This window comes from Mustela putorius, unplaced genomic scaffold (assembly GCF_011764305.1).
Source record: "Mustela putorius furo isolate JIRA1106 unplaced genomic scaffold, ASM1176430v1.1 tig00000738_pilon_pilon_pilon, whole genome shotgun sequence".
NCBI lineage: Eukaryota > Metazoa > Chordata > Mammalia > Carnivora > Mustelidae > Mustela > Mustela putorius.
Genome location: NW_025421463.1, coordinates 7579880 through 7602111, shown reverse-complemented (window position 1 = coordinate 7602111; position 22232 = coordinate 7579880). Strand labels below are relative to the sequence as shown.

At 54.8% G+C, this 22232-nt stretch overlaps 1 protein-coding gene across 2 annotated transcripts; it reads right to left on the bottom strand.

Annotated features, from left to right (window-relative positions):
* Positions 1–1740: 1740 nt before the first annotated feature.
* Positions 1741–10851, bottom strand: SSTR3 (somatostatin receptor 3). Of its 2 annotated transcripts, none has more exons than XM_004743169.3 (2): positions 10221–10851; positions 1741–5238 (listed from the first exon to the last, which is right to left on the bottom strand). In XM_004743169.3, the coding sequence occupies exon 2, from the start codon at positions 5196–5198 to the stop codon at positions 3939–3941; it is 1260 nt and encodes a 419-aa protein (XP_004743226.2). In that variant the 5' UTR covers positions 5199–5238; positions 10221–10851; the 3' UTR covers positions 1741–3938. The 2 variants fall into 2 exon arrangements, with proteins under 2 accessions (XP_004743226.2, XP_044939841.1); XM_045083906.1 differs by lacking the exon at positions 10221–10851 and adding an exon at positions 5359–5728.
* Between the last annotated feature and the right edge of the window lie 11381 nt (positions 10852–22232).

Sequence of the window (22232 nt, the reverse complement as noted above, 5' to 3'; positions counted from 1 at the left end):
TCTGTGGCTCTCCAGGAACAACAAGGGCACAGAGACAGCATCTGTCTTCCCCCACCGCACCTTCAGTCCAGGGTCAGAGCCTTGCCTACTGTCTGTGCTCAGGAAAATCTTTGTTAACTTAATGAGCTACGCCCAGAGAGATGAGGTAAATGGCCCAGGGCTGCACAGTAGGTTCGTGACAGCGCGGGCCTCGGTGCCAGGCCTCCTGATTCGGGTCTCTTAGCCTTTAGGGGATGCCTTTCCCCCACAGCCTTCCAGTGGTCTCACCGAGAAGGTCACCAGGGCCTGCCAGTGACGGGGGCAGTGCAAGGCCGTGGCGGGACTGTGACCTTGCATTATCCCGGGGAATGCCTCTCACATTCCTGCCTGGGGTTCTTCCCACCTGTAGAGTGTTTCCAGCTGTGTTTGGCATCCTGTGGAGCCCAGCTGTCACCTCCCGATGGGTCAGTAGCCTCTGTCTCCCCCACATCTTGTAGGTGAGGACAACCTGAAGTCTGGACCCTCAGGCCCTGCGGTCTCCGGGTCTCCCAGCTCCTCCCCCTGCGGTCTCCCAGCTCCTCCCCACTGGTGCGGATGCTGACGAATGAAGTCCTGGTCCAGAGCCTAGTGGCCATGGGCTGTTGCCTGGCAACCGCCTCTGAGAGACAAGTTCAAGGTAAGGCCTTGGGTGTGAGTAAGTTGAAGATCTGGAGAGGGGGAATCTGGCAGAGAGGGTCATCACCACCCTTCCTGCCTGCCCTGGCTCACAGCCCCAGGCCTCACCTCCCCCTGAGGCGCCTGCTTTTCCAATAACCCACAGATTCCAGGCCCAAACCCCTACACAGGTTCCTTCCATCCCCCGGCCCTCCCCGCATTAGATTCAGGATTATTGCAGGCCACAGAGCCAGAGGAGGCCAGAGTCACCGCGTGAAAACTGCCCCTGAAGTTTGTGAAATGGAATTGCCCTATTCACTCATTTATTGCAAATATTCCTAGTTACCTGACTTGAGAACACAGTCCTTGCCTGCAGAGGCAAGGCTGGCGGTGGGGCACCCACACGCATGAATGTGAGCAGGCACAGGCAGTGACACATGGCATGGTGGGGAAGCTTGGGGGCTGTGGGATCCAGAGGGGAACCCAGGCCCAGAAACCACTCCCGTGCGACCCCTCGCCGCTAGCAGTCCCTCTGCTCTCACCGCAGGCACACCTGCCTCGGGCACAGTAGACCCCCGGTGTTCGCATTCCCGCGCGTGTTCACGTGTGGATGTGGCTGAGATGCCCGGGCCCCTCCTAGGCACCCCGTGCTCACAAATGCACACACAGTCTCCTGTTGCTGCCTGGGGCACACACCGGCTTTGGGGTCAGGCCAGCCTGTCAGTAGCAGCGTCCCATTGTCTCCCAGGTGAGAAGGATGGGCACGTGACCCACACCTGACCAATCGCCGCACTCCATCACTTTGTCTTTGGTAATTGGCCCAAGGAGCTATCACGTGACCCATCCGGGTCAATCAGCTTTCTGCCACGAGTCTTGCTATTCAGGCACAGGAAAAGACTCTTACCTACGGCTTTGGGACCAAGATCTGTAAGGATGTTGGCTGAGGCTTATCGGGGCCTCTTCCGTGCGCCCTGGAGACCCAGACTCTGGGAAGCCATACACAGAGACCTGTGCACGCAGACCTGTGCGCGCGCGCACACACACACACACACACACACACACACGGGCCCACCAAGACAGACGAACTGGCCCAGGTCACAGCTGGTGTCATGTGTCACTGTCTTTATTGACAAGAGCAAGGGGCAGGAGCAGCGAAGGGTCCCCCTCAGGGGCTTTCCAGCCACCCGTGCTGGACAGGCTCACCTGTCCCAGGAATCAGGAAGGCAGGGTTGGCCAGGAAATGCTGAAATGCCAGACCCCCACATCCTTCTCAGAGGAACCCCAGACTGAGGTCTGGGCCTCCAGCTCCAACATCCATACAAGGTCTTGTTTGGGGAACTTCTGAGCAGGCGAGCTCCCCAAGTCCCGCCTTCTTATCTTTGGCCTCTGCCTCCTCCCCTTCCCCCAATCCTGGGTCCCGCACTGCTCTTACCCCCAAGGGCCAGAGACAGAGAGGCCGCCTGATGAAGGAGCAGGTGTGGACCACTGCTGGTTGGGGGCTTTATAATCTGATACTTTACTTTAAAATCGGATACACCCACCCCTACCCATTGTAGTATGGGGGGCAATTTGTCCAACATAATTCATTCCACCCCCAATTCTGAGCAACTGGGCAGACTGGGACAACCTACTATTTTATGATGGGAAAACTGAACCCCAGAGAGGTCAAGGCTATCCAGGATCCTGAATTGAGTTGAAAATTTAGGTCTCCCAATCTGGTTCACGTGCTTTCCCTGAGGACCCCCTTGCCCTTAGCTGGGGTGGGGGATTGAGGGAGTTAGCCTGAGGTGCCACCCTGCCCCGGGGCCAGTCTCACGATGGCCCCGAGGGCTTATCTCTGGGAGAGAATTCTCGTACAGTGGCCTCTCCTGTGGTTCCCCTCTAGCCCCCCTTGTCTTGTCTTCCTTGGGGTGCCCCACATTGTGGCCCTGGAGAGTATAGAGAATGGGGAGGGCTGTTCGCTGACCCGTGGGGTTCTGAGTCTCAGCAATGGCCCTAGGCCACCATCAAGGGGCAGCCCCTCTTACCAGCCCAGGCAGGCCCTCAAGGGAGCCAGCACTATACCTTCCAGCGCGTTTCCTTTCCCACCCTGACCCCAGTCCCTCCCCTGACCGCACGCTTTCCTCGAGATTGATCGGGGCCGGGCACCCACAGCATGCCTTCAGCAGTGCTGCCGCGGAGCTCCACCCAGAGGGGCCAAGGACAGCATGGTCCTGGAGCAGATCTGTCCTCCTCCCTCCAACTCCCTCTCTTCTTCCTCCACCTTCTTCATCCTCCCTCTCCCCCTCTCCCTCCTTCTCCACCCCATGCTGTTAGGACACTGCCTTTCCCCACCAGTCTGCCTGACCCGGGCCTGCCTTGGTCTCTGGGAGGGGAGGGATGCCAATGGGTGCTGCTATAAGGGGTGCTCCCGGAACCCTCAGAGACCCAGAGACATCCCCCTTCTAGCCACAACCTCACGACATGAGCTGCTATGGGAATTGGTCAGCTGCCCTCAACAGGGGCCAAGTAGGGCCTTGGGTGGCCTCAACTGAACACAGATTGGAGACCTTCTTTATGAAAAAGAATATAAAATTCCAAGTACAAAATGAGATACGGGGCCTTGGGGGGGCCCAAGCGGTAAGGGACCCTGAATCTGGCCTGAGTGACTTTCCTAGAAAATCCATCGCCTCTCAGGGCCAGGAACACGGAGTCCCAGCACTAACATCTGGCCAAGAGGGCCTGGAGGTTATTGAGTTGTTCAGCAGGTGAGGTCTGAGGCCCAAAGAAGAGGAAGAGCTGGCCGAGGCCTTGCAGCATGTCGGGGGAGCTGATGTGGGGCCTGAACAGGTTTGGACCCCTCCCTCCCCTGGGTAGAACTTTCTTCTACTTGGGACCCCAGTCCCTCCCCTGTGATCCTAGCTCTGAGCCTAGGAAATCCAGACCTTGGTGTTGTTCTGAGGGCCAACCTTCAGGCTGGTCCCCCAGGATGCTCTGTCTTTGAAGGGGAAAGCCAGTCTGGCCTTGTCCCCTGAACCTGGACCCCGCTCCGGAAGGCCAGCTGGGGGTGATGCCCCTCCAGACTTCTTATCTAGCAGAGCTTGTCCTGGCTGATTACTCCCATCCCTGAGTCACAGAAAAGAACGCAAGGCCCAGAGAAGGAAAGGGTCCTAGGCAAGGTCACACAGTGAGTCTCAGCGGCTAGGATCAGAGCCCAGGCCTCCAAACATCCCATCGTAGGCCTCTGGCACCTTGGAGAGCATGCCCTTGGTATACCCACAGCCTCTGTCCTGTCCTGGGGGCACGCTGGCCCTCCATAGGCCCCCCTACAGATAGCTGATGTGCAGTGTGCCTGGCTTGTCTCCCGCTGAGGCCTCTTGGGGGAGGAACTGCTTGTCCTTGTTGACTTTGCCACTGGGCGGTCGCTCCTGCCTGCTGGTGCCAGGCTGCGCAATGAGGCTGACCTGGCCATTCATCTTCCTCTCCCCCTGCTTCCCTGCCCCCTCCTCCTCATCCTCCTCCTCCTCGTCCTCTGCCGTCTTCTCCAGAGGTCCTCCGGCTGGAGGCTCCTGGCTGCGCACACGGCGGGAGGGTCGCAGCAGGACCCTGCGGAAACCCTGCTTGAAGCGGTAGGAGAGGAAGCCATACAGGATGGGGTTGGCACAGCTGTTGGCATAGGGCAGCGCCACCACCAGGAAGTAGAGGCCGAAGAAGGCGGGCTCCTCGGGCAGCGGGCACACCACGTTGACGATGTTGAGCACGTAGAAGGGCATCCAGCAAAGGACGAAGAGCGCCACCACGGCCACCACCATGCACGTGACTCTGCGCTCCGAGTGCCGCCGCCGCTGGCACGAGGGTGCCCGCACCCGCCGCCCCGCCGAGCGCACCTTGACCACGATGAGCAAGTAGCAAAGACAGATGACCAGCAGCGGCCCGAAGAAGCCCAGTGCGGCCGTGTAGATGATGAAGCCGGCGCGCCAGGCCGCCGCCGGCTCAGGCCACTGCATGTGGCAGGTGCTCATGCCGTGGGGTACCCCCGAGAAGACCACCACGGGCAGCACCACCACCGCTGAGGCCACCCACACGGCCACGCTTACCGTGCGGGCCACCGGAGCCGTACGCCAGCGGGCAGAGCGCGTGGGGTGCACCACGGCCAGGTATCGGTCCACACTCATGACGGTGAGGCAGAAGATGCTGGTGAACTGGTTGATGCCGTCCACAGCCATGACCAGGCGGCACATGAGGGAGCCGAAGGGCCAGTAGGATAGGGCATTCTGGGCTGCCAGGAAGGGCAGCCCCAGCATGAAGAGCTCATCGGCCAAGGCCAGGTTGAGGATGTAGACATTAGTGACCGACGGGCTGGCCGTGTGCTTCAGGACCACGTAGATGACCAGGGAGTTGCCCAGCAGGCCCACCACGCACACCGCCAGGTAGACGAGCGGGATCAGGACTCCGCTGACGGCCAGCCCTGCTGCACTTGGGTCCGCCGACCCATTTCCCAGGGTGGCGTCTGGGAGCCAGGCTGAGGAGGTGTTCCCAGGTTCCAAGGGTGTGGGCGCCGAGGCCGGGTAGCCCGGGGTGTCCATGGCCAAGGGGGTTGGGGGTGGTCAGCAGTCAGCTATGGGCCTGGAGGAGGAAGGACACAGCCACGTTACGGTGCATGACGGCTTTGTCGGCACTGCCCTCCCCCCTCATCACACTGACCTTGGAGGCCTGTAGTGTGCCCAGACAGACTTTGACACACACCTTTTACTCGGCAGAGGCCAGCAAGGTGGGCCCGCAAGCTGTCCCCGCTTCTCAGAGGAGGAGGCTGAGTCTCAGAGAGGCGAAGTGGATCTCGCCACCAGGGTGTGGTGCACAGTGACGGCAGGGACCTTCGCTGGCCTGGGCACCACGGTGTCCCCTTCCTTCACCTTTGCAACTGTGTGCCTGTGCATTCTCCTCATATGTCTAATAGAGGAGCGGATGGATCATTCAATCAGCCCATGGCGACAGAGGCCCTTCCTTCCGTTAGTCAAGCATCTTTGACGCCAATGCGTTTTACGTACGATGTGACTCAACGAAATCATAAAACAATACGTATCCTTTCTACAGAGGATGCTCTGACTGGCAGAACCCCAAGGGGATCACCCACGGCGATAGACGGAATGTGTTCCCCCACGCTCCAAATTTGTATGTTAAAATCCTAACTACCCCCCCCCCAGAGATGGCATTGGAGGGCGGGGACTTCTGGAAGTGCATAGGTCTTCAAGATGGAGTCCCCCCCATGGGATCAGTGCCTTATAAATGGCCCCAGAGGGCTCCCTCACGTCTACCATGTAAGGACACAGCAAGATGACTGACTATGAATGAGGAAACAGGTATCACCAGACCCTGAATCTGTTGGCACCTTGATCTTGGACTTCCAGTGTCCAGAACTATGAGAAATAAATACTGTTTATAAGCTCCCCACCCCCCACTTGTTATAGCAGCCCCAGAATGGATTAAGCCACCAGCAGGTCTCAGTCCTCACGTTTGAAAACCAGTGCTGCGTATCCCAGGTCTTTAACCTTGAACCTGGGTCTCTAGATGAACTGCAGTGGGGGAGGGGTGGTCCACGAACCCCCTAAACTCTGCTGCAAGTGAATGCGTCCATGTCTTTTCTCTGGGCGGAGTCCAGAGTTTTGATCAGATTCCTCAGATTCTGAATGGAGTTAAGAACTACAGGCACACGGGGTGCCTGGGTGGCTCAGTCGATTAAAGCCTCTGCCTTTGCTCAGGTCACGATCCCAGGGTCCTGGGATCGAGCCCCACATCAGGCTCTCTGCTTGGCGGGGAGCCTGCTTCCCCCTCTCTCTCTGACTGCCTCTGCCTACTTGTGATCTCTGTCTGTCAAATCAATCAATCAATCAATCTTTAGGGGCGCCTGGGTGGCTCAGTGGGTTAAAACCTCTGCCTTCAGCTCAGGTTATGATCTCAGGGTCCTGGGATCGAGCCCTGCGTTGGGCTCTCTGCTTGGCAGGCTGCCTGCTTCCCTTCCTCTCTCTCTGCCTGCCTCTCTGCCTACTTATGGTCTCTGTCTGTTAAATAAATAAATAAAATATTTTTAAAAAAGAAAAAGAAAAAAGAACTACAGGTACAGCTATGTCCCATGTCCTGGGAATCGGAATGCTTGGGGACCTCCCATGCTGAGCCCAACCCCCAGTGCCCCCGAAAGGCCCTGCCTGGGGTGGCTAGCTGTGAACTTGCCCGGTGGGCACGTGGCACCTATGTTGGAAAATCTCACAGCACACTGAGGGTATTTATAAGAAGAGCCACCCCCCCGCCCCCCCCGCCGCCCAACCCTGCATCCTTGGGGAAGGCTTCCCAGAGAAGATGGTGTTTCAGATGGGTCTTGAAGCATGAATAAGAGTTTGCCCAGTGACACAGTGGGAACAGTCATGCCCACTCACGTCATTAGTCCCTTTCTTATCACACATCCCATGTATTCTAAGGAGCTAGAACTGACTCTTCCCCGTTCCCCGCTAGACTGGCTTTCCTTAAATGCAGAGACGCCCTCTCAGCTTTGAACTGTCTCCTCGTCCCTTCACACAGCACAGGCTCTGCCTCAGTGTTTGAGGCGTTGAATGAATCAGAGGAGCCCGGAGGGGCCAATTCTCAATGCAAAGGGGGGTGAATTGCTGATAGCAGAAATTCAACCCACTCTCGCTCGCTCAGAAAGACCGCTCACCTCCGAACCTGTGACCCTCTCTCAGGAGGCCCAGTTAGAGGCCAAGTCTCTTCTGGGGCCTGGACTCTCCCTGCCCTTTCTTCCTGATGACCTCCCCCAGCCCCTTGGTTCCTGTCTGTCCCTGCCTCTTCCTACAGAAAACGCTGAGAGAAAAAGAAAGCCTCCGATATCCCCACTCTGAGCCCACACTGAGCCTGCATCATCTCCCGTGGGACCTGCCACCTGGCTGCCCTAGCCAGACACTACCTTTAAGACGCAAAGCTTCTGGCAAGGAAAAGCACCCCAACTTGGAATAAACACCCCTGGGTGGGTGAGCCTGCCAGTTTGCCCCTGCCTGAGGACCTTGGATTCCTAAAGGCTCTGAGCACCAGGCCCGGCAATGATGCGGAGAATGGCAAAGATCCCCTTGGCATTGGCTCCCCCCAAGGATACCCCAGGCTTACTGGGCTCAGAGCAGCCCTCCCTGATCCTCCAGCCCCAACCTGTCATCACCCCCAGGACCTCATTAGCCCTCCTGAGCCTGGGACACTGGCACTAGGAAGGGGCTATCTGGATGCTGGGCTCATAGGATCCTACCAGTTCCTCCAGCTCCTTGTTATTGACCCCAGCTGCCAGATTCCAGGCAAAGCCTGTGACACACAGCATCCTATGGGGTCTTATGGGAGAGGGCCTAGTGTTGTCCCCACCATTAGACAGGGTGCAAAGAAGAGGCCACACAGTTCTGGTCACACAGCTAGAAAGGGGCAGACCTGTCCTCCTCAACACACACACACACACACACACACACACACACACACACTCATACTCCTCCATTTCACAGGCCGGCAGACTGAGGCTGGGCCTTGGGGAGGCCCCCAGCTGGCATCCCATTATCCCCACCAGCCTATGCAGAGCTCCCTTCCCTGTTCCTCGGGTTCTTGAACTATTAAGATCATGGGCTCAAACCCCTGGAATCTTAGGATCCTAAATATAGAATGTAATTTCTTAGAATGGAGTTATGGAGGCCGAGATCTTTAGACTCCGTGTCCTTGAATCGGAATGTCAGAATTCCTGAATGCCAGAATCGGCCCTCTTCCACCTGGAATTGTGCACCCTGAGACCTTGGAGTTCCTTCTGGCTTCCTCAGCCTGGGAGCCCTACGTCACCCGTCGGTCCACCTTGCCGCCCTGTGCGCGCATCCTTTTATTGCATCCCTGTGGGGCAGCCAATCACGGCCCGGGGCCGGAGGAGGCAGGAAAGTGCCAGGCTCCTGAGAGAGGAGCAGGGAGCTGGGCAAACCTAATATCCAGGATGCGGGGACAGATGCCCCCAGGGAAGCCCAGAGGGAGCTCTGAAGACGCCCCCATCCCTGCTCAGACACACGTGTGTACACTGCATGCACACACACGTGCTAACACACAGGGCCCCAGGAACACAGCATACCCAGCCAGGCCCTGCCTTTGTACTGGGCGGGGGATGCCACAGACCCTCCCCAAACCGCCTGCTACCCCGGAAGACTATGCCTCTACCCTCATCTGGTCTCATCTTTCTTGTCAAAGTTGAACAGGCTGGGCGCCAGAAGGAGGAAGATTACAGCTTCCCGTGGGCAGAAGCCAACCTACAATTTAGGTGCCGTCCTTTCTTTTAGGAGCTGGAGTCCTGTGCATGATCTAGTTCATGCTGGGGGAGGAGGCACTTTTCCTCCCTGTCTGGTTTATCTTTGGCACAAGCTTGCCTGAAAGCTGGGGGCGGGCTCCTCGGAGGACTGTTGGAGAGGGGACAAAGGCCCAGAGACAGCAAGTGGCGGCCCTGAGCCACACAGCAATTCAGGACAGCCCCTCAGAGATGCCAGACACCCCAACCACTTTCCATTCGTCTGCCCCTATCCGCTTACCCTCTTGAGCGCTGGCTCAGGGGTGCAGGAACCCTGAGCTACTTAGCTCTTCAGCCCCAGCACCTGGCGCAGTGCCCAGCCCTGGGAAATGAGGGCAGACCAGGCAGGTCAGCAAGTAGAACTCAGAGCGAGGCGAGGCATTGCTCCCGGGCACGGGGCTCAGACCCACATCAAGAGATCCTCACAAAGCCCAGGACAGAGGATTTTTAGAGAGGAGGACGCTGAGACTCAGAGAAGTTCGGTAACTTGTCCAAGGTCACTAGCTGGTGAGTGCGAGACCCAAATTCAAACCCGGTTCTGTCTGTTCCTCAACCATCAGTACCTCCTGGCCCTGCTGGCTTCCCTTGAAGGCCCCTGTCTGAGAGGAATCCAGGACCGGAACCAGGGATGGCCCCGAAGCCTGCAGGCTGATGCTCCCCAGCCAACCGAGTTCTGCTTTACCTCTGCAACCCCCGGCCTTCCCCCCAAAGATCTAGAGTGTGCTAATCAGTGCCAACAGACTCACTCCCATTCCAGGCCGGGGGTGTGACCCCCAAGAACACACCCTGCAAGCCCTGGGCTGGGGGTTTGGACTCTGCCACGGAATGATAATCCCCAATTACTGTGCGACCTTGGGCAAATGGCTTCCTGTCTCTGGACCTCAGTTCCCACCCGTTCCAATGAAGACAGGTAGATCCACCTCCCAGGGTTGCTGTAAAGATTAAATGGGAGTGCGCTGAGCGTGGTGCCCAGCACAGGGGGGAGCTCAAGGAAGTTGGCCCTGGGGCCGAGGCCCAGGGTTTCTTCCAGAGCTCGGACACTCTGCCACTGTGTGATTCCAGTTTTCTAGAATCATGGCACGAGAATCTGAGATGAACTTGTCCCTACCCCCCAAGCCCACCAAGAGGTCACAGGGAGGTCTTCTTCCTCCCTGGGCCTGCCCACTCTCTCCCAGTCCCCAGCCGCAGCTTCCCAAGCTCCTCCCGGGCAGAGGATGGGCTCCAGCACCCCACCCTCGGGGACCCCCCCAGGCCCCAGCCTCCTTACCTGCCCATGGGGTGAGGGGTCCCCCGCTTGCCGCCAGGCTGGTTACCATTCTGCTGCCCCCTCTCCCTGCCCAGTCCCCAAGTGCCCAGAGCACCCTTAGCTGGGGTCCCCACACACTGCCCACTTCTAGACAGCTTACGGGCCCGAGCCCCTTCCTAGGCTTGCAGCGGCCACGGCTGCCCACAGAGACTCTCCCATCTGGTCTCCGGCCCTGACTTTCCACGGGCGCCTGGTGCGTCACCCCCCCATCTCCAGGACACGTCCTGGAGGAGGGGGGGGGTTAGAGGCACAGAGGGGGGTCTGTGGGCAGGAGCTCAGTGTGGGGGCGGACAGAGAAACTCCCAAGGAAAAGAAAAGGGGAGCAGGGACTGTCGGAAGCCAATAGAAATAGAGGGGAAAGGGGGGTCGGTCGGAGGTGGAGAGAGAGGCAGAGGGAGAAGAGAGTGAGTGGGTGGAAAGCCAGAATGAGGGGGAGTGATAAGAAATGCGTGGCAGGGAGAAGAGAAGCAGGAGCAGAGAGAGAAGGGGCGAGAGGGAGATGCAGAGAGAGGCACGGATGGAGAGCGGAGAAGGAGGAAGGAGAAGGAGGGGGTGGCGGGCAGAGTGACAGAGAGGGATTGTGCCACAGATGGTGACATGGAGAGCCAGGGAAGGAGGGAGCAGGAGTGGGGGGAGGGTGCGGGAGGGGCCGGAGAGCAGGTGCAGGGAGGGGGGAGGGGCGGCAGGTTAGGGAAGGAGTGGGGGGGATGGAGGCAGACCCTGTTACCGAGGAGATTTGGCCACCCACGCTGGCCCTGGCTCCGGCAAGCGGAGGGGAGGTGGGGGGGGGCGGTGGGAGAAGAGAGCGTGGTGCTCAGAGAAGCTGGATGCCCCCCTAGGCCACCGTGGCACATATCCCCCAGGGCGACAGCTCAGTCCCGAGGCCAGGCACGTGAGGGACTGGGCAGTGCTGGGAGGGCAGGGGGTGAGCACTGGGCCGGGAGTCCACGGTCCTGGGAACAGGCTGGACACCAGCCAGAGGAAGGGCGGGTGGGGCAGCCTGGAGAGCCCGGGGCGTGGTGGGGTGGAGGGGGGTTGTGGAAAGACAGGTTAAAGAATACATATTTCAGGCTTTTGGGGGCCAAGGGCAGAATCAAAGATATTACACAAGAGAAAACAAATGTCCACTGTTTATAAATTGACACAGTTCAAAATGTAGTAATAATTGAGGGCAACATTGTAGGACCCAGGTCTGCTACTGGGAAGAGTGGAATTCTCTGGGTGGGGGGACGCCATGCTAATTAGAGTTCAGGTTAGCATTTCCTATCCTCAGGTCGGTTGCAACCTATCCTCAGGTCGGAGTCAGCAGCCTGGACAAAGGCAGGTGGTGGGCAGGCTTGGCCAACACGTGGTCTAGGTACTCTGCCCGGGGCCTGAGCGGCCTCTGGATGTGTACCCCGGCTCCGCTCACCCACCTTGAGACCACCAGTGAGTCGACCCTCCTCTGGGCCTGTCTCCTCATCGGGATCGTTGGGAGATTGGACTGGATCATTCCTAAACTCTTTCAATGGGACCATCATAAACATCTGGGGGTCTCTTAGCAGTGGCAGCTTTGGATGAACCCCCACCCCCTGCTTCACAGGCATCCGCCAAGGCGGCGGGGAGCAGAGCAGGGTATCCGGCTTACAGATGGGAAGCTGGGTCCCAGAGAGGGAAAGCGATCACACAGCCAGCCAGCAAGTGGAGGAGAGAAGGGCCCCATGTTAACGGTGCGTTGCTAAGCGCCTTCCCCGCAGAGCAGCCTTGCCCCTGCTCAGAGGGCGAGTGGGGACCAGTCAGAGAAGGGAGGAAGGAAGGGCAGTGAGTCTTGCTTGGGCACCTGCGGTGTGCCAGGCACCATCCAGACCCCTTCCCATCGCGCTCCATTCCTCACGACTGGGGCGGGGCAGGCATCAGATTTTTCCAGAAGAACCGCTCTGGCTGCCGCAGCGCACAATAGGACTAGGAGCACATCTGCTTCCAGAGGCTTCTGGAGGCCCCGTTCCTCTATGCTGTCCTTCCACCTGCGAGGGGTCCTAGGCAAGCCAGCCCCTCCCTCCAGCCCCACTGTTCTGTCTGTGCAAGTTCCTGAAGAGTAGGGGGGCTCCAGAGAGCTCCTGGGAGGGAGGGAGGGGCTTCCAGGTCTCTGTCCCTCTGCTGTCGAGGCCCTGCTAGGGCTTCTCATCCCCCTCAGAATTAGGCCCACCCCGGGCAGCCCTCCAGGCTTTATAGCCCGTTAGTCTTGCCTCGGGCCCCTGCCTTGTCCTCTGCTCATTTTCGTCTTCCCCGAGCTCCAGGCACACCCAACCTTGCCCATTCACTCATTCATTGACTCTAGATGGGGCGAGTTCAGGTCTCTGAGATAGTGAGAGGGACAGAGCAGTATTTAGGGAGAGGGCCCAGATGGAAAGCAGAGTGGCTGCAGGGGAGGGAGGCAGGGGAGGCGGCGGAGGGCCCTGTCTCAGTGCGCATGGGTGGAGAGCTTCACAGGTGGGAGCAGAGGAACTTCTTGACCTAATCTCTGTTCTTTGAAGGCTCACCAGTCAGGTACTGATGACAGTGTTTGTCTCCGCAGGGCCTTTGCACAGGCTGTGCCCCTACCCTGGCCACACTCCTCACGTAACCCCACTATGTGGGAGATGAAGTCCTCCCTGAGGTGGCCTCCTCCTGGAGGCTTCCCCGTCCTAGATTAGCTAGGCCTCTCCTCTAGACTTCCCAGCGACACCAGCCTCACCATGTCCCCAGGCCTGGCACCGGCTGGCACAGAGTAGGTGTTCGCTGCGTGTCTATGGAAGAGAAGAAGATGGGTGGGCATCAGGCAGCAGGGTGTGGAGGAGGGGAGACTGTAATCCATCAAATGTCTGCTGGTAGCGGGTCCTGGGCAGCAGGCTGGGGCAGGTGTGGCCTGAGTCAGACAGCGTCCCCCAGACAGGGACCTTACCCAAGCTGATGTAACCGAGGGATCCCTGATCGATGTCTCCTCCTGAGGTGGCAGGGCAGAAAGAGGATGTGCGACTCCATGCCTGTGAGCCCTGGGAGGCTGGGGAATCTAGGTGTCCCCAGAGTCAGAGCCGGGAGGTGGCCCCACGTGGCCTGGCATCGAGGTCCTGGAGCATGAGAGCCTCTGACCTCAGGCCTGGCACGTCAGTGCTGTCGTGTCTGCCTGGTATACTGGAGGGACTGCCTGGACCGCCTCTCAAAACCAGGACAGTGATATGTCTGCCCCATCACACTCTGACCTGCCCTAGATCACGTCTAGGGCCGTGTCTCCACCCTCAGACTAGAGGGCTTCACCCTCAAACTAGAGACCAGGGACTTCGTCTCTGCCATCAGACAGGTGGTTTCCCAAAATTTGGGGCGTAGTTTCCTCCCATTCCTGAGAGCCCAGATGGTGCTGTCTCTTTTCCCTTTTCCCCTACAATGACTAGGCCAGAGCCAACTGTGGTGTAGACTGGGGGCCTGAGCTACTGATGCTCCACTCACTGGCTGTGTGACCTCGGATATGTGACTTAGCCTCTCCGAGCCTCTGTCCCTCAGCGTCAATACCTGCTGCGCAGGAGTGGTGAGATAATAGAATTAGTTAATCCCTATATACAGCAGCAGTTCCCAGGGACGCCGAGAAGCTGCAGGCAGCATGAACCCCACTGTCCTCCTCTGTGGTGGGGACAGAAGGGCTAGCCGTCTGCACAGATGCACCTCAGCCCCTGCTCTGGCCCAGTCAAGCAGCGTGACTCTGTGAAACCCCTCTGCTAACTTCCTCCTTCGTTAGAATGTGTCCACCTTCCTGTCTGGCCCTGGGTTTTTATGAGGGTCAAACAGAGGAAATGCCTGTGGGCTCCTGGCCCCCAGCACCATGCTTCATGGCTTCTACCTCCGACTCTGCTTTCTGACCTGATCACTGCTCTCCATCCCCCAAGTTTCCCTTCTGGGCCAAGCCACCATGGCCTCATCCGTCCCCCTCCTTCTGCGCTTGCCCCACCTCCTCAGGGGGGAGAGTGAGTCCTTTAAAAAATAAGTCATGCCGGTTCCTTCCTCCTTAAGACCCTCTAGGGCCAAGGGCTGGCTGCTGTAGAATGAAATCCTCTATCCCTTCCGTGGCCTGAGGGGACCATGGAAGCTGCCTCTGCCTGCTTCCTTCCCACTCGCCCCTAGGACTTGGCTAAAAATAAAGGCAAATAAAAAGTAATTACATTACAGATTAAAAAAGAAGACAGAGGAGGGAGAGTCAGAGAATGGGAAGGCAAAGTACTGTTTGCAAGTAAATTTTAAAAACCAAAGTGATAAAAAGACTTCTAAGAGCAGAAAATAGCTGTCCTCCCGTGGCCTTGACCCTTGCCTGTCCTGAAAGCAATTCTACCCTCTGAGCTCTTCCTCCTCGTATTTTCTCCATCTTGCCAAATATTGGATTTATTTTTCTAGCTTCCGATCCTTCAATTTTGTCCTTTATCTACTGACTTCCTACTACGGTAGATGAGGATTGTAGATTTCTTACACACTCTGGTCCCTTCTCTCCACCCTATCCATGAAATGACATTTTCAGTTAAGGGTGTGTTCAGTGGTTTCATTAGGAATGGACTGTAAACATTATTTTCCGCCCAGCCTGGAGTTCATAATTGTTTCACTTTTTTCATTTACTTCGTTGTTGTTGTTGTTGTTGTTTTTAATATCTCAGTTCTCTAGGACTCTGTACTTGCAAACACTCCTCCTGCTTTTTAAAAAGCTCACAGGGAGTTTCCAGGGTCTGAGCCCAGTGAGGATTTCTGCCTAGATGTGTCTAAACTGCTCCCCTCTGTCCTGGTTGTCCTCTGTGTCTGTGCGAGGCTGAGACTGCCCTGAGAGTCTCCCTTTAATGCTCTATCAGCAATTCCCTTCAGCATTTTCCTGTGTTAGATCCCACTTTTTGAATCTTCCTCCTTAGTAGTTCACTCCCTGATTTTGTGGGTGCACATCTTCTGGTAATTTCCTGAGCAAGTGCATATATTTGAGAAGAGTTCATTCTCCTCACACATCATTTGATAGCTGGGCTGGGTATAGAAATCTAGGTTGAGAATTATGTGAACTTGGAGGATGGAAGGCATCTGTCCATATGTTGAGCTCCCAGTTCCACTCTTTTTTAATTTTAATTTTTTAAAAAAATTTTTAAACATTTTAATTTTTAAAATTTTATTTTAATCTTTTAAATGTTTAAAATTTTTATTTAAATTTTACTTAGTTAACATACAGTGCCCTATTGGTTTCTGGAGTAGAATTCAGTGACTCATCATTTACATACATCTCCCAGTGCTTATCACAAGAAGTGTCCTCCTTAATACCCTTCACCATCTATCCCATCCCCCCTACCCACCTCCCTCTGTCGAGCCTCAGTTTGTTCTTTATTGTTAACAGTCTCTGATGGTTTATTTTCCTTTCTCCTTTCCCTCCCACCCCTTCCCATATGTTCATCTGTTTCTTTCTTAAATTCCACATATGAGTGAGATCATATGGTATTTGATTTGCTCTGACTGACCTATTTCACTTAGTGTAATACATTCTAGCCCCATCTGTGTAATTGCAAATGGCAGAATTTCATTCTTTTTTGACGGCTAGGTAATATTGCATCATATAGGTATAACCTCTTCTTTATCCATTTGTTCATCACTGGAGATTTGGACTCTCCATGGTTTGTCTTCTCAGTACCATTCCTATTTTCAAACCATTGTGTGTAACCTGAGGTTGTTTTCCCTTTATTCTGGAAGCTTCTAGGATCTTTGCTTTTTCCCTAAATTTCTGCAATTTGGAAATGCTTGTGTTGTGCCTCCCCCACTACAACCCCTCACAACATAGTCCCCCCACCAAGTGTTTGGGGGCACTTAGTGAACTCTTTCAATCTGAAAATTTCTGGACAAGATTTTTTTCCTTTCTTTTTTTAGAGATTTTATTTACTTATTTATTTATTTGAGAGAGAGGAGAAGCAGAGGGAGATGAACAAGCAGACTCCGAGCTAAGCACAGAGCCCAGTATGGGGCTCAATCCCACGAACCCAAGACCATGACCCAAGCCAAAATCAAGAGTCAGACCCTCTGCTGACTGAGCCCCCCCCCCCAGCGACCCTGGACAAGATTTTTCTATTGTTTTCTTTTGAACCTCCTATTATTCACCTATTGGCCTCCTAGAGTAACCCTGTGATTTTCTTTTTGTTCACTTTTACCATCTTATTTTCCCTTCTAGGAGTTGTTTTTATTATTGTTGTTGCTCACTCTGTTTTAGCTTCCAAAACTTCTATTTAAAAAAATTTTAATAAACACATTTCTAATTTCTTTTTTTATTTTATTTTTTTATTTTTTAGGGTGCCTGGGTGGCTCAGTTGATTAAGCGACTGCCTTCGGCTTAGGTCATGGTCCTGGAGTCCCAGGATTGAGCCCTGTATCAGGCTCCCAGCTCCACAGGGAGTCTGCTTCTCTCTCTGACATGTTTCCCTCTCATGTTCTCTCTCACTCACTCTCTCTCTCTCAAATGGATAAATAAAATCTTTTTTTTTAAAAAAAGGATTTTATTTTTTATTTGTCAGAGAGAGAGAGCACAAGCAGGGAGAGCAGCAGGCAGAGGGAGAAGCAGGCTCCCTGCTGAGCAAGGAGCCCAATATGCAACTCGATCCCAGGGTCTTGGGATCATAACTTGAGCCAAAGACAGATGCTTAACCAAATGAGCCACCCTGGCATCCCACATTTCTAATTTCTAAGAGCTCTTCTCTGTTTTCTGATTGTTCCCTTGTCATGGTCTTCTATATTTATTTGTGGGTGTGATAGGTTTCCTTCTCTCCCCAAGGATAACAGTGATGGTTTCTTTTAAATTTTCTTGTGCTCACTGCCTTGTCTCTATTTCTTGATAGTTCCTTTTCCTCAGTTTGTTTGATTGGGTCTCTTTCATGACAGAGCTTCCCTCAATTGTCCCTTCATCTTTGTTACCCATTCATTTTTCAGGATAAAACAATAAAGCTTGGATCAGGAACTCTGTGTCAAAGGGTAGAGCTTGCAAGATAGCAAACATCTCTGGAGGGACAGCTGGCTCTTTTGTCAAGGATACCTAGCTGTTACTGAATATCAGCCTCTGTAAGACTTTTCTCTGGGGGGGGGGTCATATACTGACCACAGATTCATCTGGGATAAGTATATACCTGGGTCCTAGCATTCCTGAACTCAGCCAGGGAAGGGGCTAGTGTCACCTTTTGAGTATTCAGACTTCCACTGAATTCCTCTGCATCAGTCAGCTATTGCTGTGTAACAGACAACCACACAGACCTCTACAGTGCCCAACAATAAGCATTTCTTTTACTTCACACCTTCAGGTCAGCTGGGATGAGTTGATATAGGCTGGGCTAAGCTAGGCAGATCTGCTTTGAAGGTCAGCTGGATACTTCTGCCCTTGTGTTCCTGGCACCAGTGGGCTTACCGAGGCATGTTCTTTCATCAGGGCAAGAGAGCATGCCCAAGGGTACAAGCACAACTAGGCTCACTTATGATGCACATGCTAACATCCCACTGGCAAAAGAGCAAGTCACAAGGCCAAAGCTAGCATCCAGTGGAATGGGCAAGTAGCTCTGACCCTGGAGGTGGGCGTGGAAGGAGTGATATCTGCTGAGCATAACCAAACCACTACATCCCAAATAATCAGTCTGGGGTCTCACCCCCCACCTGCCCTGTAGCTGGCATCCTTGGGTCCAGAAATCTCTGGTTGGATCTTCGCGCCCAGCCTAAGGACGGGTGGTTGCCCGGCTGCTTAGTGTAGTGGGGAGGCCCTGCGGGTCTGATTGCTCCTTAAACAAACTTACAGATAACCCACCAATTTTCAGCCTCCTGCCTTGCCATCTGTGGTGTCTGGGTCCCCTACTTCGGAGCCTCCCAGGGGTTCTGCAAGGTCAGTTTGCATCTCTCCCACCTCCAACCCCCCACACCCCACCTCAGAACAGCAGGCGCTTAAGTTTGCCTTCCCTGGGCTCTGTTAAATCATTTACCACCCCTCCATCTGCTCTCCAGACTTGTATGCTGTGGTTCAGGGTCACAGGTGTCTCCTGGTTTCTTTGAAGATGAGAGTTTATGTTTCTGTTTCATGTTCTCCTTATTGTCATGGCTCTTTTTCAGCAAGGGGGAGGGGACTGAAACATCTCTACCCCAGCACCTTGAGACCAAAATCTTGTCCTTGCTCTGTTGCATTCGCTTCTGTGGTATGTGGATCAACCACATGGCAGGGGCTGATTTGCTCTTCTGTCTGTCTCATTAGCCTCTGAGCCCCCAGGGAGCAGAGGGCGGGATCTCACTGTCTCTGCACCTCCAGCCCCCACACAGCTTGGCATGGAGCCCAGGGTTAGTACATGAACTGAACTTCAAATTTCATGGATGACTGCTCATCCATCTCACCTACCTTAGGGCCTTCAGAAGTCTTCTAGAACCATCTTAGATCCCTGTCTCCCTCCCCAGAGCCTACCCTACCTTCCCTCGTACAGCCCATGAGACCCAGGAGGAGTCAGATGTCCCCAGAGGTGGCTATGTCTCTGTTGGGGAGTCAAGAGGATAGGGAGGAGAGGGAAAAAATCAAAGGAAGAGATAACAGAGACCTCAGCCCCGGAAAAGTCACTGTTTTAGTATACCATGGTATTGTTTCTCATGATTTTATAAGTCCGCTGAAATCAGTTGGATGTTCTTCTGCCTCATGTGATTTTGGCTGGTACCATCATCATCCGGGGACTTGACTGGGCTGTACATCTAAGATTTCTGATGAGCGTGACAGGTCCCTTGGCATGGACGGCTGAAGGCTGGGCTCAGCTGGGTCACTGGACGGGCTGGGTCTCTCTCTCCATTAAAGTCTATTCTTCCATCTGCTTATTCATTTACATAAACAACATGCACTTATCCAGCATCTACGAGGTGTCAGCTACTTGCTAGGGCCCTGGTGAGCCATCCAAGCAGAAGGGTCATTTCTCAGGGCTCTCTGTTGGCTCTGAAGGGCTCCCCTCCCTGGGCTGCGAGCTCCTAGGAACAAGCCCATGCTTGACCCACCCTCAAACCCTGTGTTTGCTGCACAGTCCCCATAATGATTCGTTAAATGAGTAGATGACTGAATGAAACCATGGTCATACAAGCATTTTTTAAGGCAAGAAGCACACACTGTGGCATCTGAGAGGCACAACTGTTTGTAAATGAAAAAGAACCCCTGAGCTTCGCCTGGCGGGGACAGCGGATGCTGGGAGGCCCGTGAGGTGGTCACGGCTACCGTCCAGAGAAGAGATGCAAAAAGCCCAGAACAGGGAGCAGAAGCGGGGCCAGATAAAGGGGTGGGGTTAACATACAACGAGACGCCAGATTTTCCAGTTCTGGTGGCCATTGGATGCTGGGCGAGGGAATTAGGGGAGCCAGGGGGACCCCCAGGCCTTTGCTTTGGAGGAAGGAGCAAGGAGCAGCCAGGCTCTGAGACCGGAAGCCCCAAATGAAGTTGCTCATCCAGCAGGTGCTTTCCACACCCACCAGGAAATGACATCATGGCAAGGCTCCCAGTCTGATGCCCTGATGCCTAGCACGGGCCTGGCGCTGCTAGGTGGGTGTTCAGGGATGGCTGCCTTTGGAGTGAAGAATCACCAAGTTGTCAGCTTCCGCGCGCAACCAGCAGCTCTTCCTGTTTCAAAACCAGCTCCTCACCTACTCCCCTGGAGGTTTCTCTTTCCTACCAAAAGGGCCTCTGGTGCTCAGCCACTTCGCAGAACAGAAGTGAGTGACTCACCCCAATGTCCAGTGACCGTTGGACACAATGATACAGTGGAAAGAGCCCCAGGTTAAAAAACCTAAAACATCAATTACAATGCTGTCAGCTAACAGTAACGGAGGCCTGACCCACCATGTCGTATACCATCCGTGGTTTCATTTTCCTTTTGTTCCCATAACAAGGCAGATTTTGACATTGGCTCAGCTGCCGACCAAAGGTGTCAAGGATCCAGGCTCTTTTCATTTTTCTGCTCCTCCATTCTGAACATGTTAGCGTGTATCTTCATGTTTGTGGTTTCAGGTGAGTACGATGGCTGCTGCAGCTCCAGACATCACATCAGTATTCATCAGGGAAGGGGATGGGACAAAGGGCAGTGTCCATTTTTTGGTGGTAGAGAACAAACACTGTTACAGAAGTCACCTCTCCAGCTGACTTACCCTTGCCTTTTGGGCCAGCACTGTGTACCCTTGGGACCCCAGCTGCAAAGCAGGCTAGGAAAACAAGAGTTTTAGTCTGGGGCTGGACACCATACTGTTCTGCACGGAACTATGTGTCTGTTAGCAAGAAGGATGGGGGTAGTGGAAGAAGGTGGGAGAGTAGAGTGTCTGCCCAGGTGAATTGAGCTCTAGCTCTGGCTCCCGTTCCCTCCTGGGCCTCAGCAAAACCCAGTGGCTAGAACCTCTATTGGAAGGCTCCTAGGGATTAAATGAGATAATTTGTGCTAGGTGAGAACACACAGAGGCAAGAGAATTTATTTACCGACGTTACTGGCATAAAGCAAGGACTGTGCCCACTGGGGTGGGCTCCCGGGAAGAGATGTAGGGCAGAGCCCCCGGCCCCTCCCCTCCCCGCACCCTCTGCTTGCCTTCGACATGCAGGAAGTTCGAGGAGCAGAGGAAATCATTCGAGGAAAAGAGGACCAGATCAGGGTGTGGAAGGGCGTGGATGAAAGAGGTCTCAAAGTGGCTTTGAGGAAATGAGAGTTCAGTCCCAGGGTGGAGGGGAGGAGAGAGAGAGGGGAGCGTGACCCGCCCCCGGGGCCCACCAGACAGGGGCCCAGATTTATCTGGAGGGCCCAGGAGGGCTGAGAGCAAAAAAGGCTCTCCTCCAACTTTGGCCGACTGGAGGGGGCGTCCCAGGACTTCTAAACAACAAACATAGTCGGTGTGGGGTCTGTGCGTCATGCGCGTGTGGGTTTTTCACGGGGGTGGTTGGTTTCCAAGGAGAAGTAACCTTAAAAACATAAAGGCCTTGTCTGAGCTGAAACTGAGAAGCGCCACGGGGTCCCCCCACCCCCGCAACCCAGGCCCTTCCAGGAGGCCAGTGAACTGGCAGGCCCCCTCCCGAACCTCAGGACATAGCGGGCAGCCCTGGGGAAGCAGAAGGTAGAAACCCAAAGCATCTCGCTAGCTGGGAGTTGGGGGACTTCTGTGCTGTCAGGGGTGGGGGCTTAGATTTCTCTTTTTATTCCTTCCTTGCAGCCTCTCTAGAGGGTCAGCCCACAAGGGCAGGGATTCGTGCGCACGGCTGGACCCCGCACCTAGAACAGAGTGAGAAGGTGCTCAATAAATGTGCATTGTACGCACGGGTACCGCTGGGGTAAGGAGGAGTAATCATCCCCCGGCGCAAAAGGCCAGCACTTGTAAAGGAGCAAACACTACGGTGGGACCTGCTCCACACCAGGTGCTGTTGGACTTGACGGATGAACTTAATTCCTTTCAACAGTCCCTCCTTCTCTCGTAAAGAAACTCGCCTTGGCTTAGTGCCTGCCCGACAGGCATTGCTTCCTTGCACCATGGGGACACTTCAGTAGAGACTGGGGAGTTCTGACTGCCTGACACCCACAGCCCCATATTCCAGCAAAGTCGCACTCTTCATTTAGGAACAAACCCCTCCATCCTAAAACGCAAGGTTTATGCCGCATTGCCTCCACTCCTTGCTCTAGCAGGGTGAGAAGTCCAGGCCTGGCCAATCACAGTTCAGCAGCCCCCCCCCCCGACAAATATGATTGGTTGAGGTGGGGTCCAAGATGTGGGCTGGCCCAATCAGAGTAAACCCTAATTAGAACTTCACCTGGGACCGAAACTTGCCTTTTTTTTTTTTTAAGCTAACTTTGAACCTGCAAGGATGCTCTGAGTGTCACCTGCCAGAGAATGAACCAGACAGCACAAGGCAGAGCAAAGAGGTATAGGAAAGCAAGCCCTGATGATGTGCTTTGAGCCCCCTTGATCGAGCTGCACCTGAAGTCATGATATTTCCAAA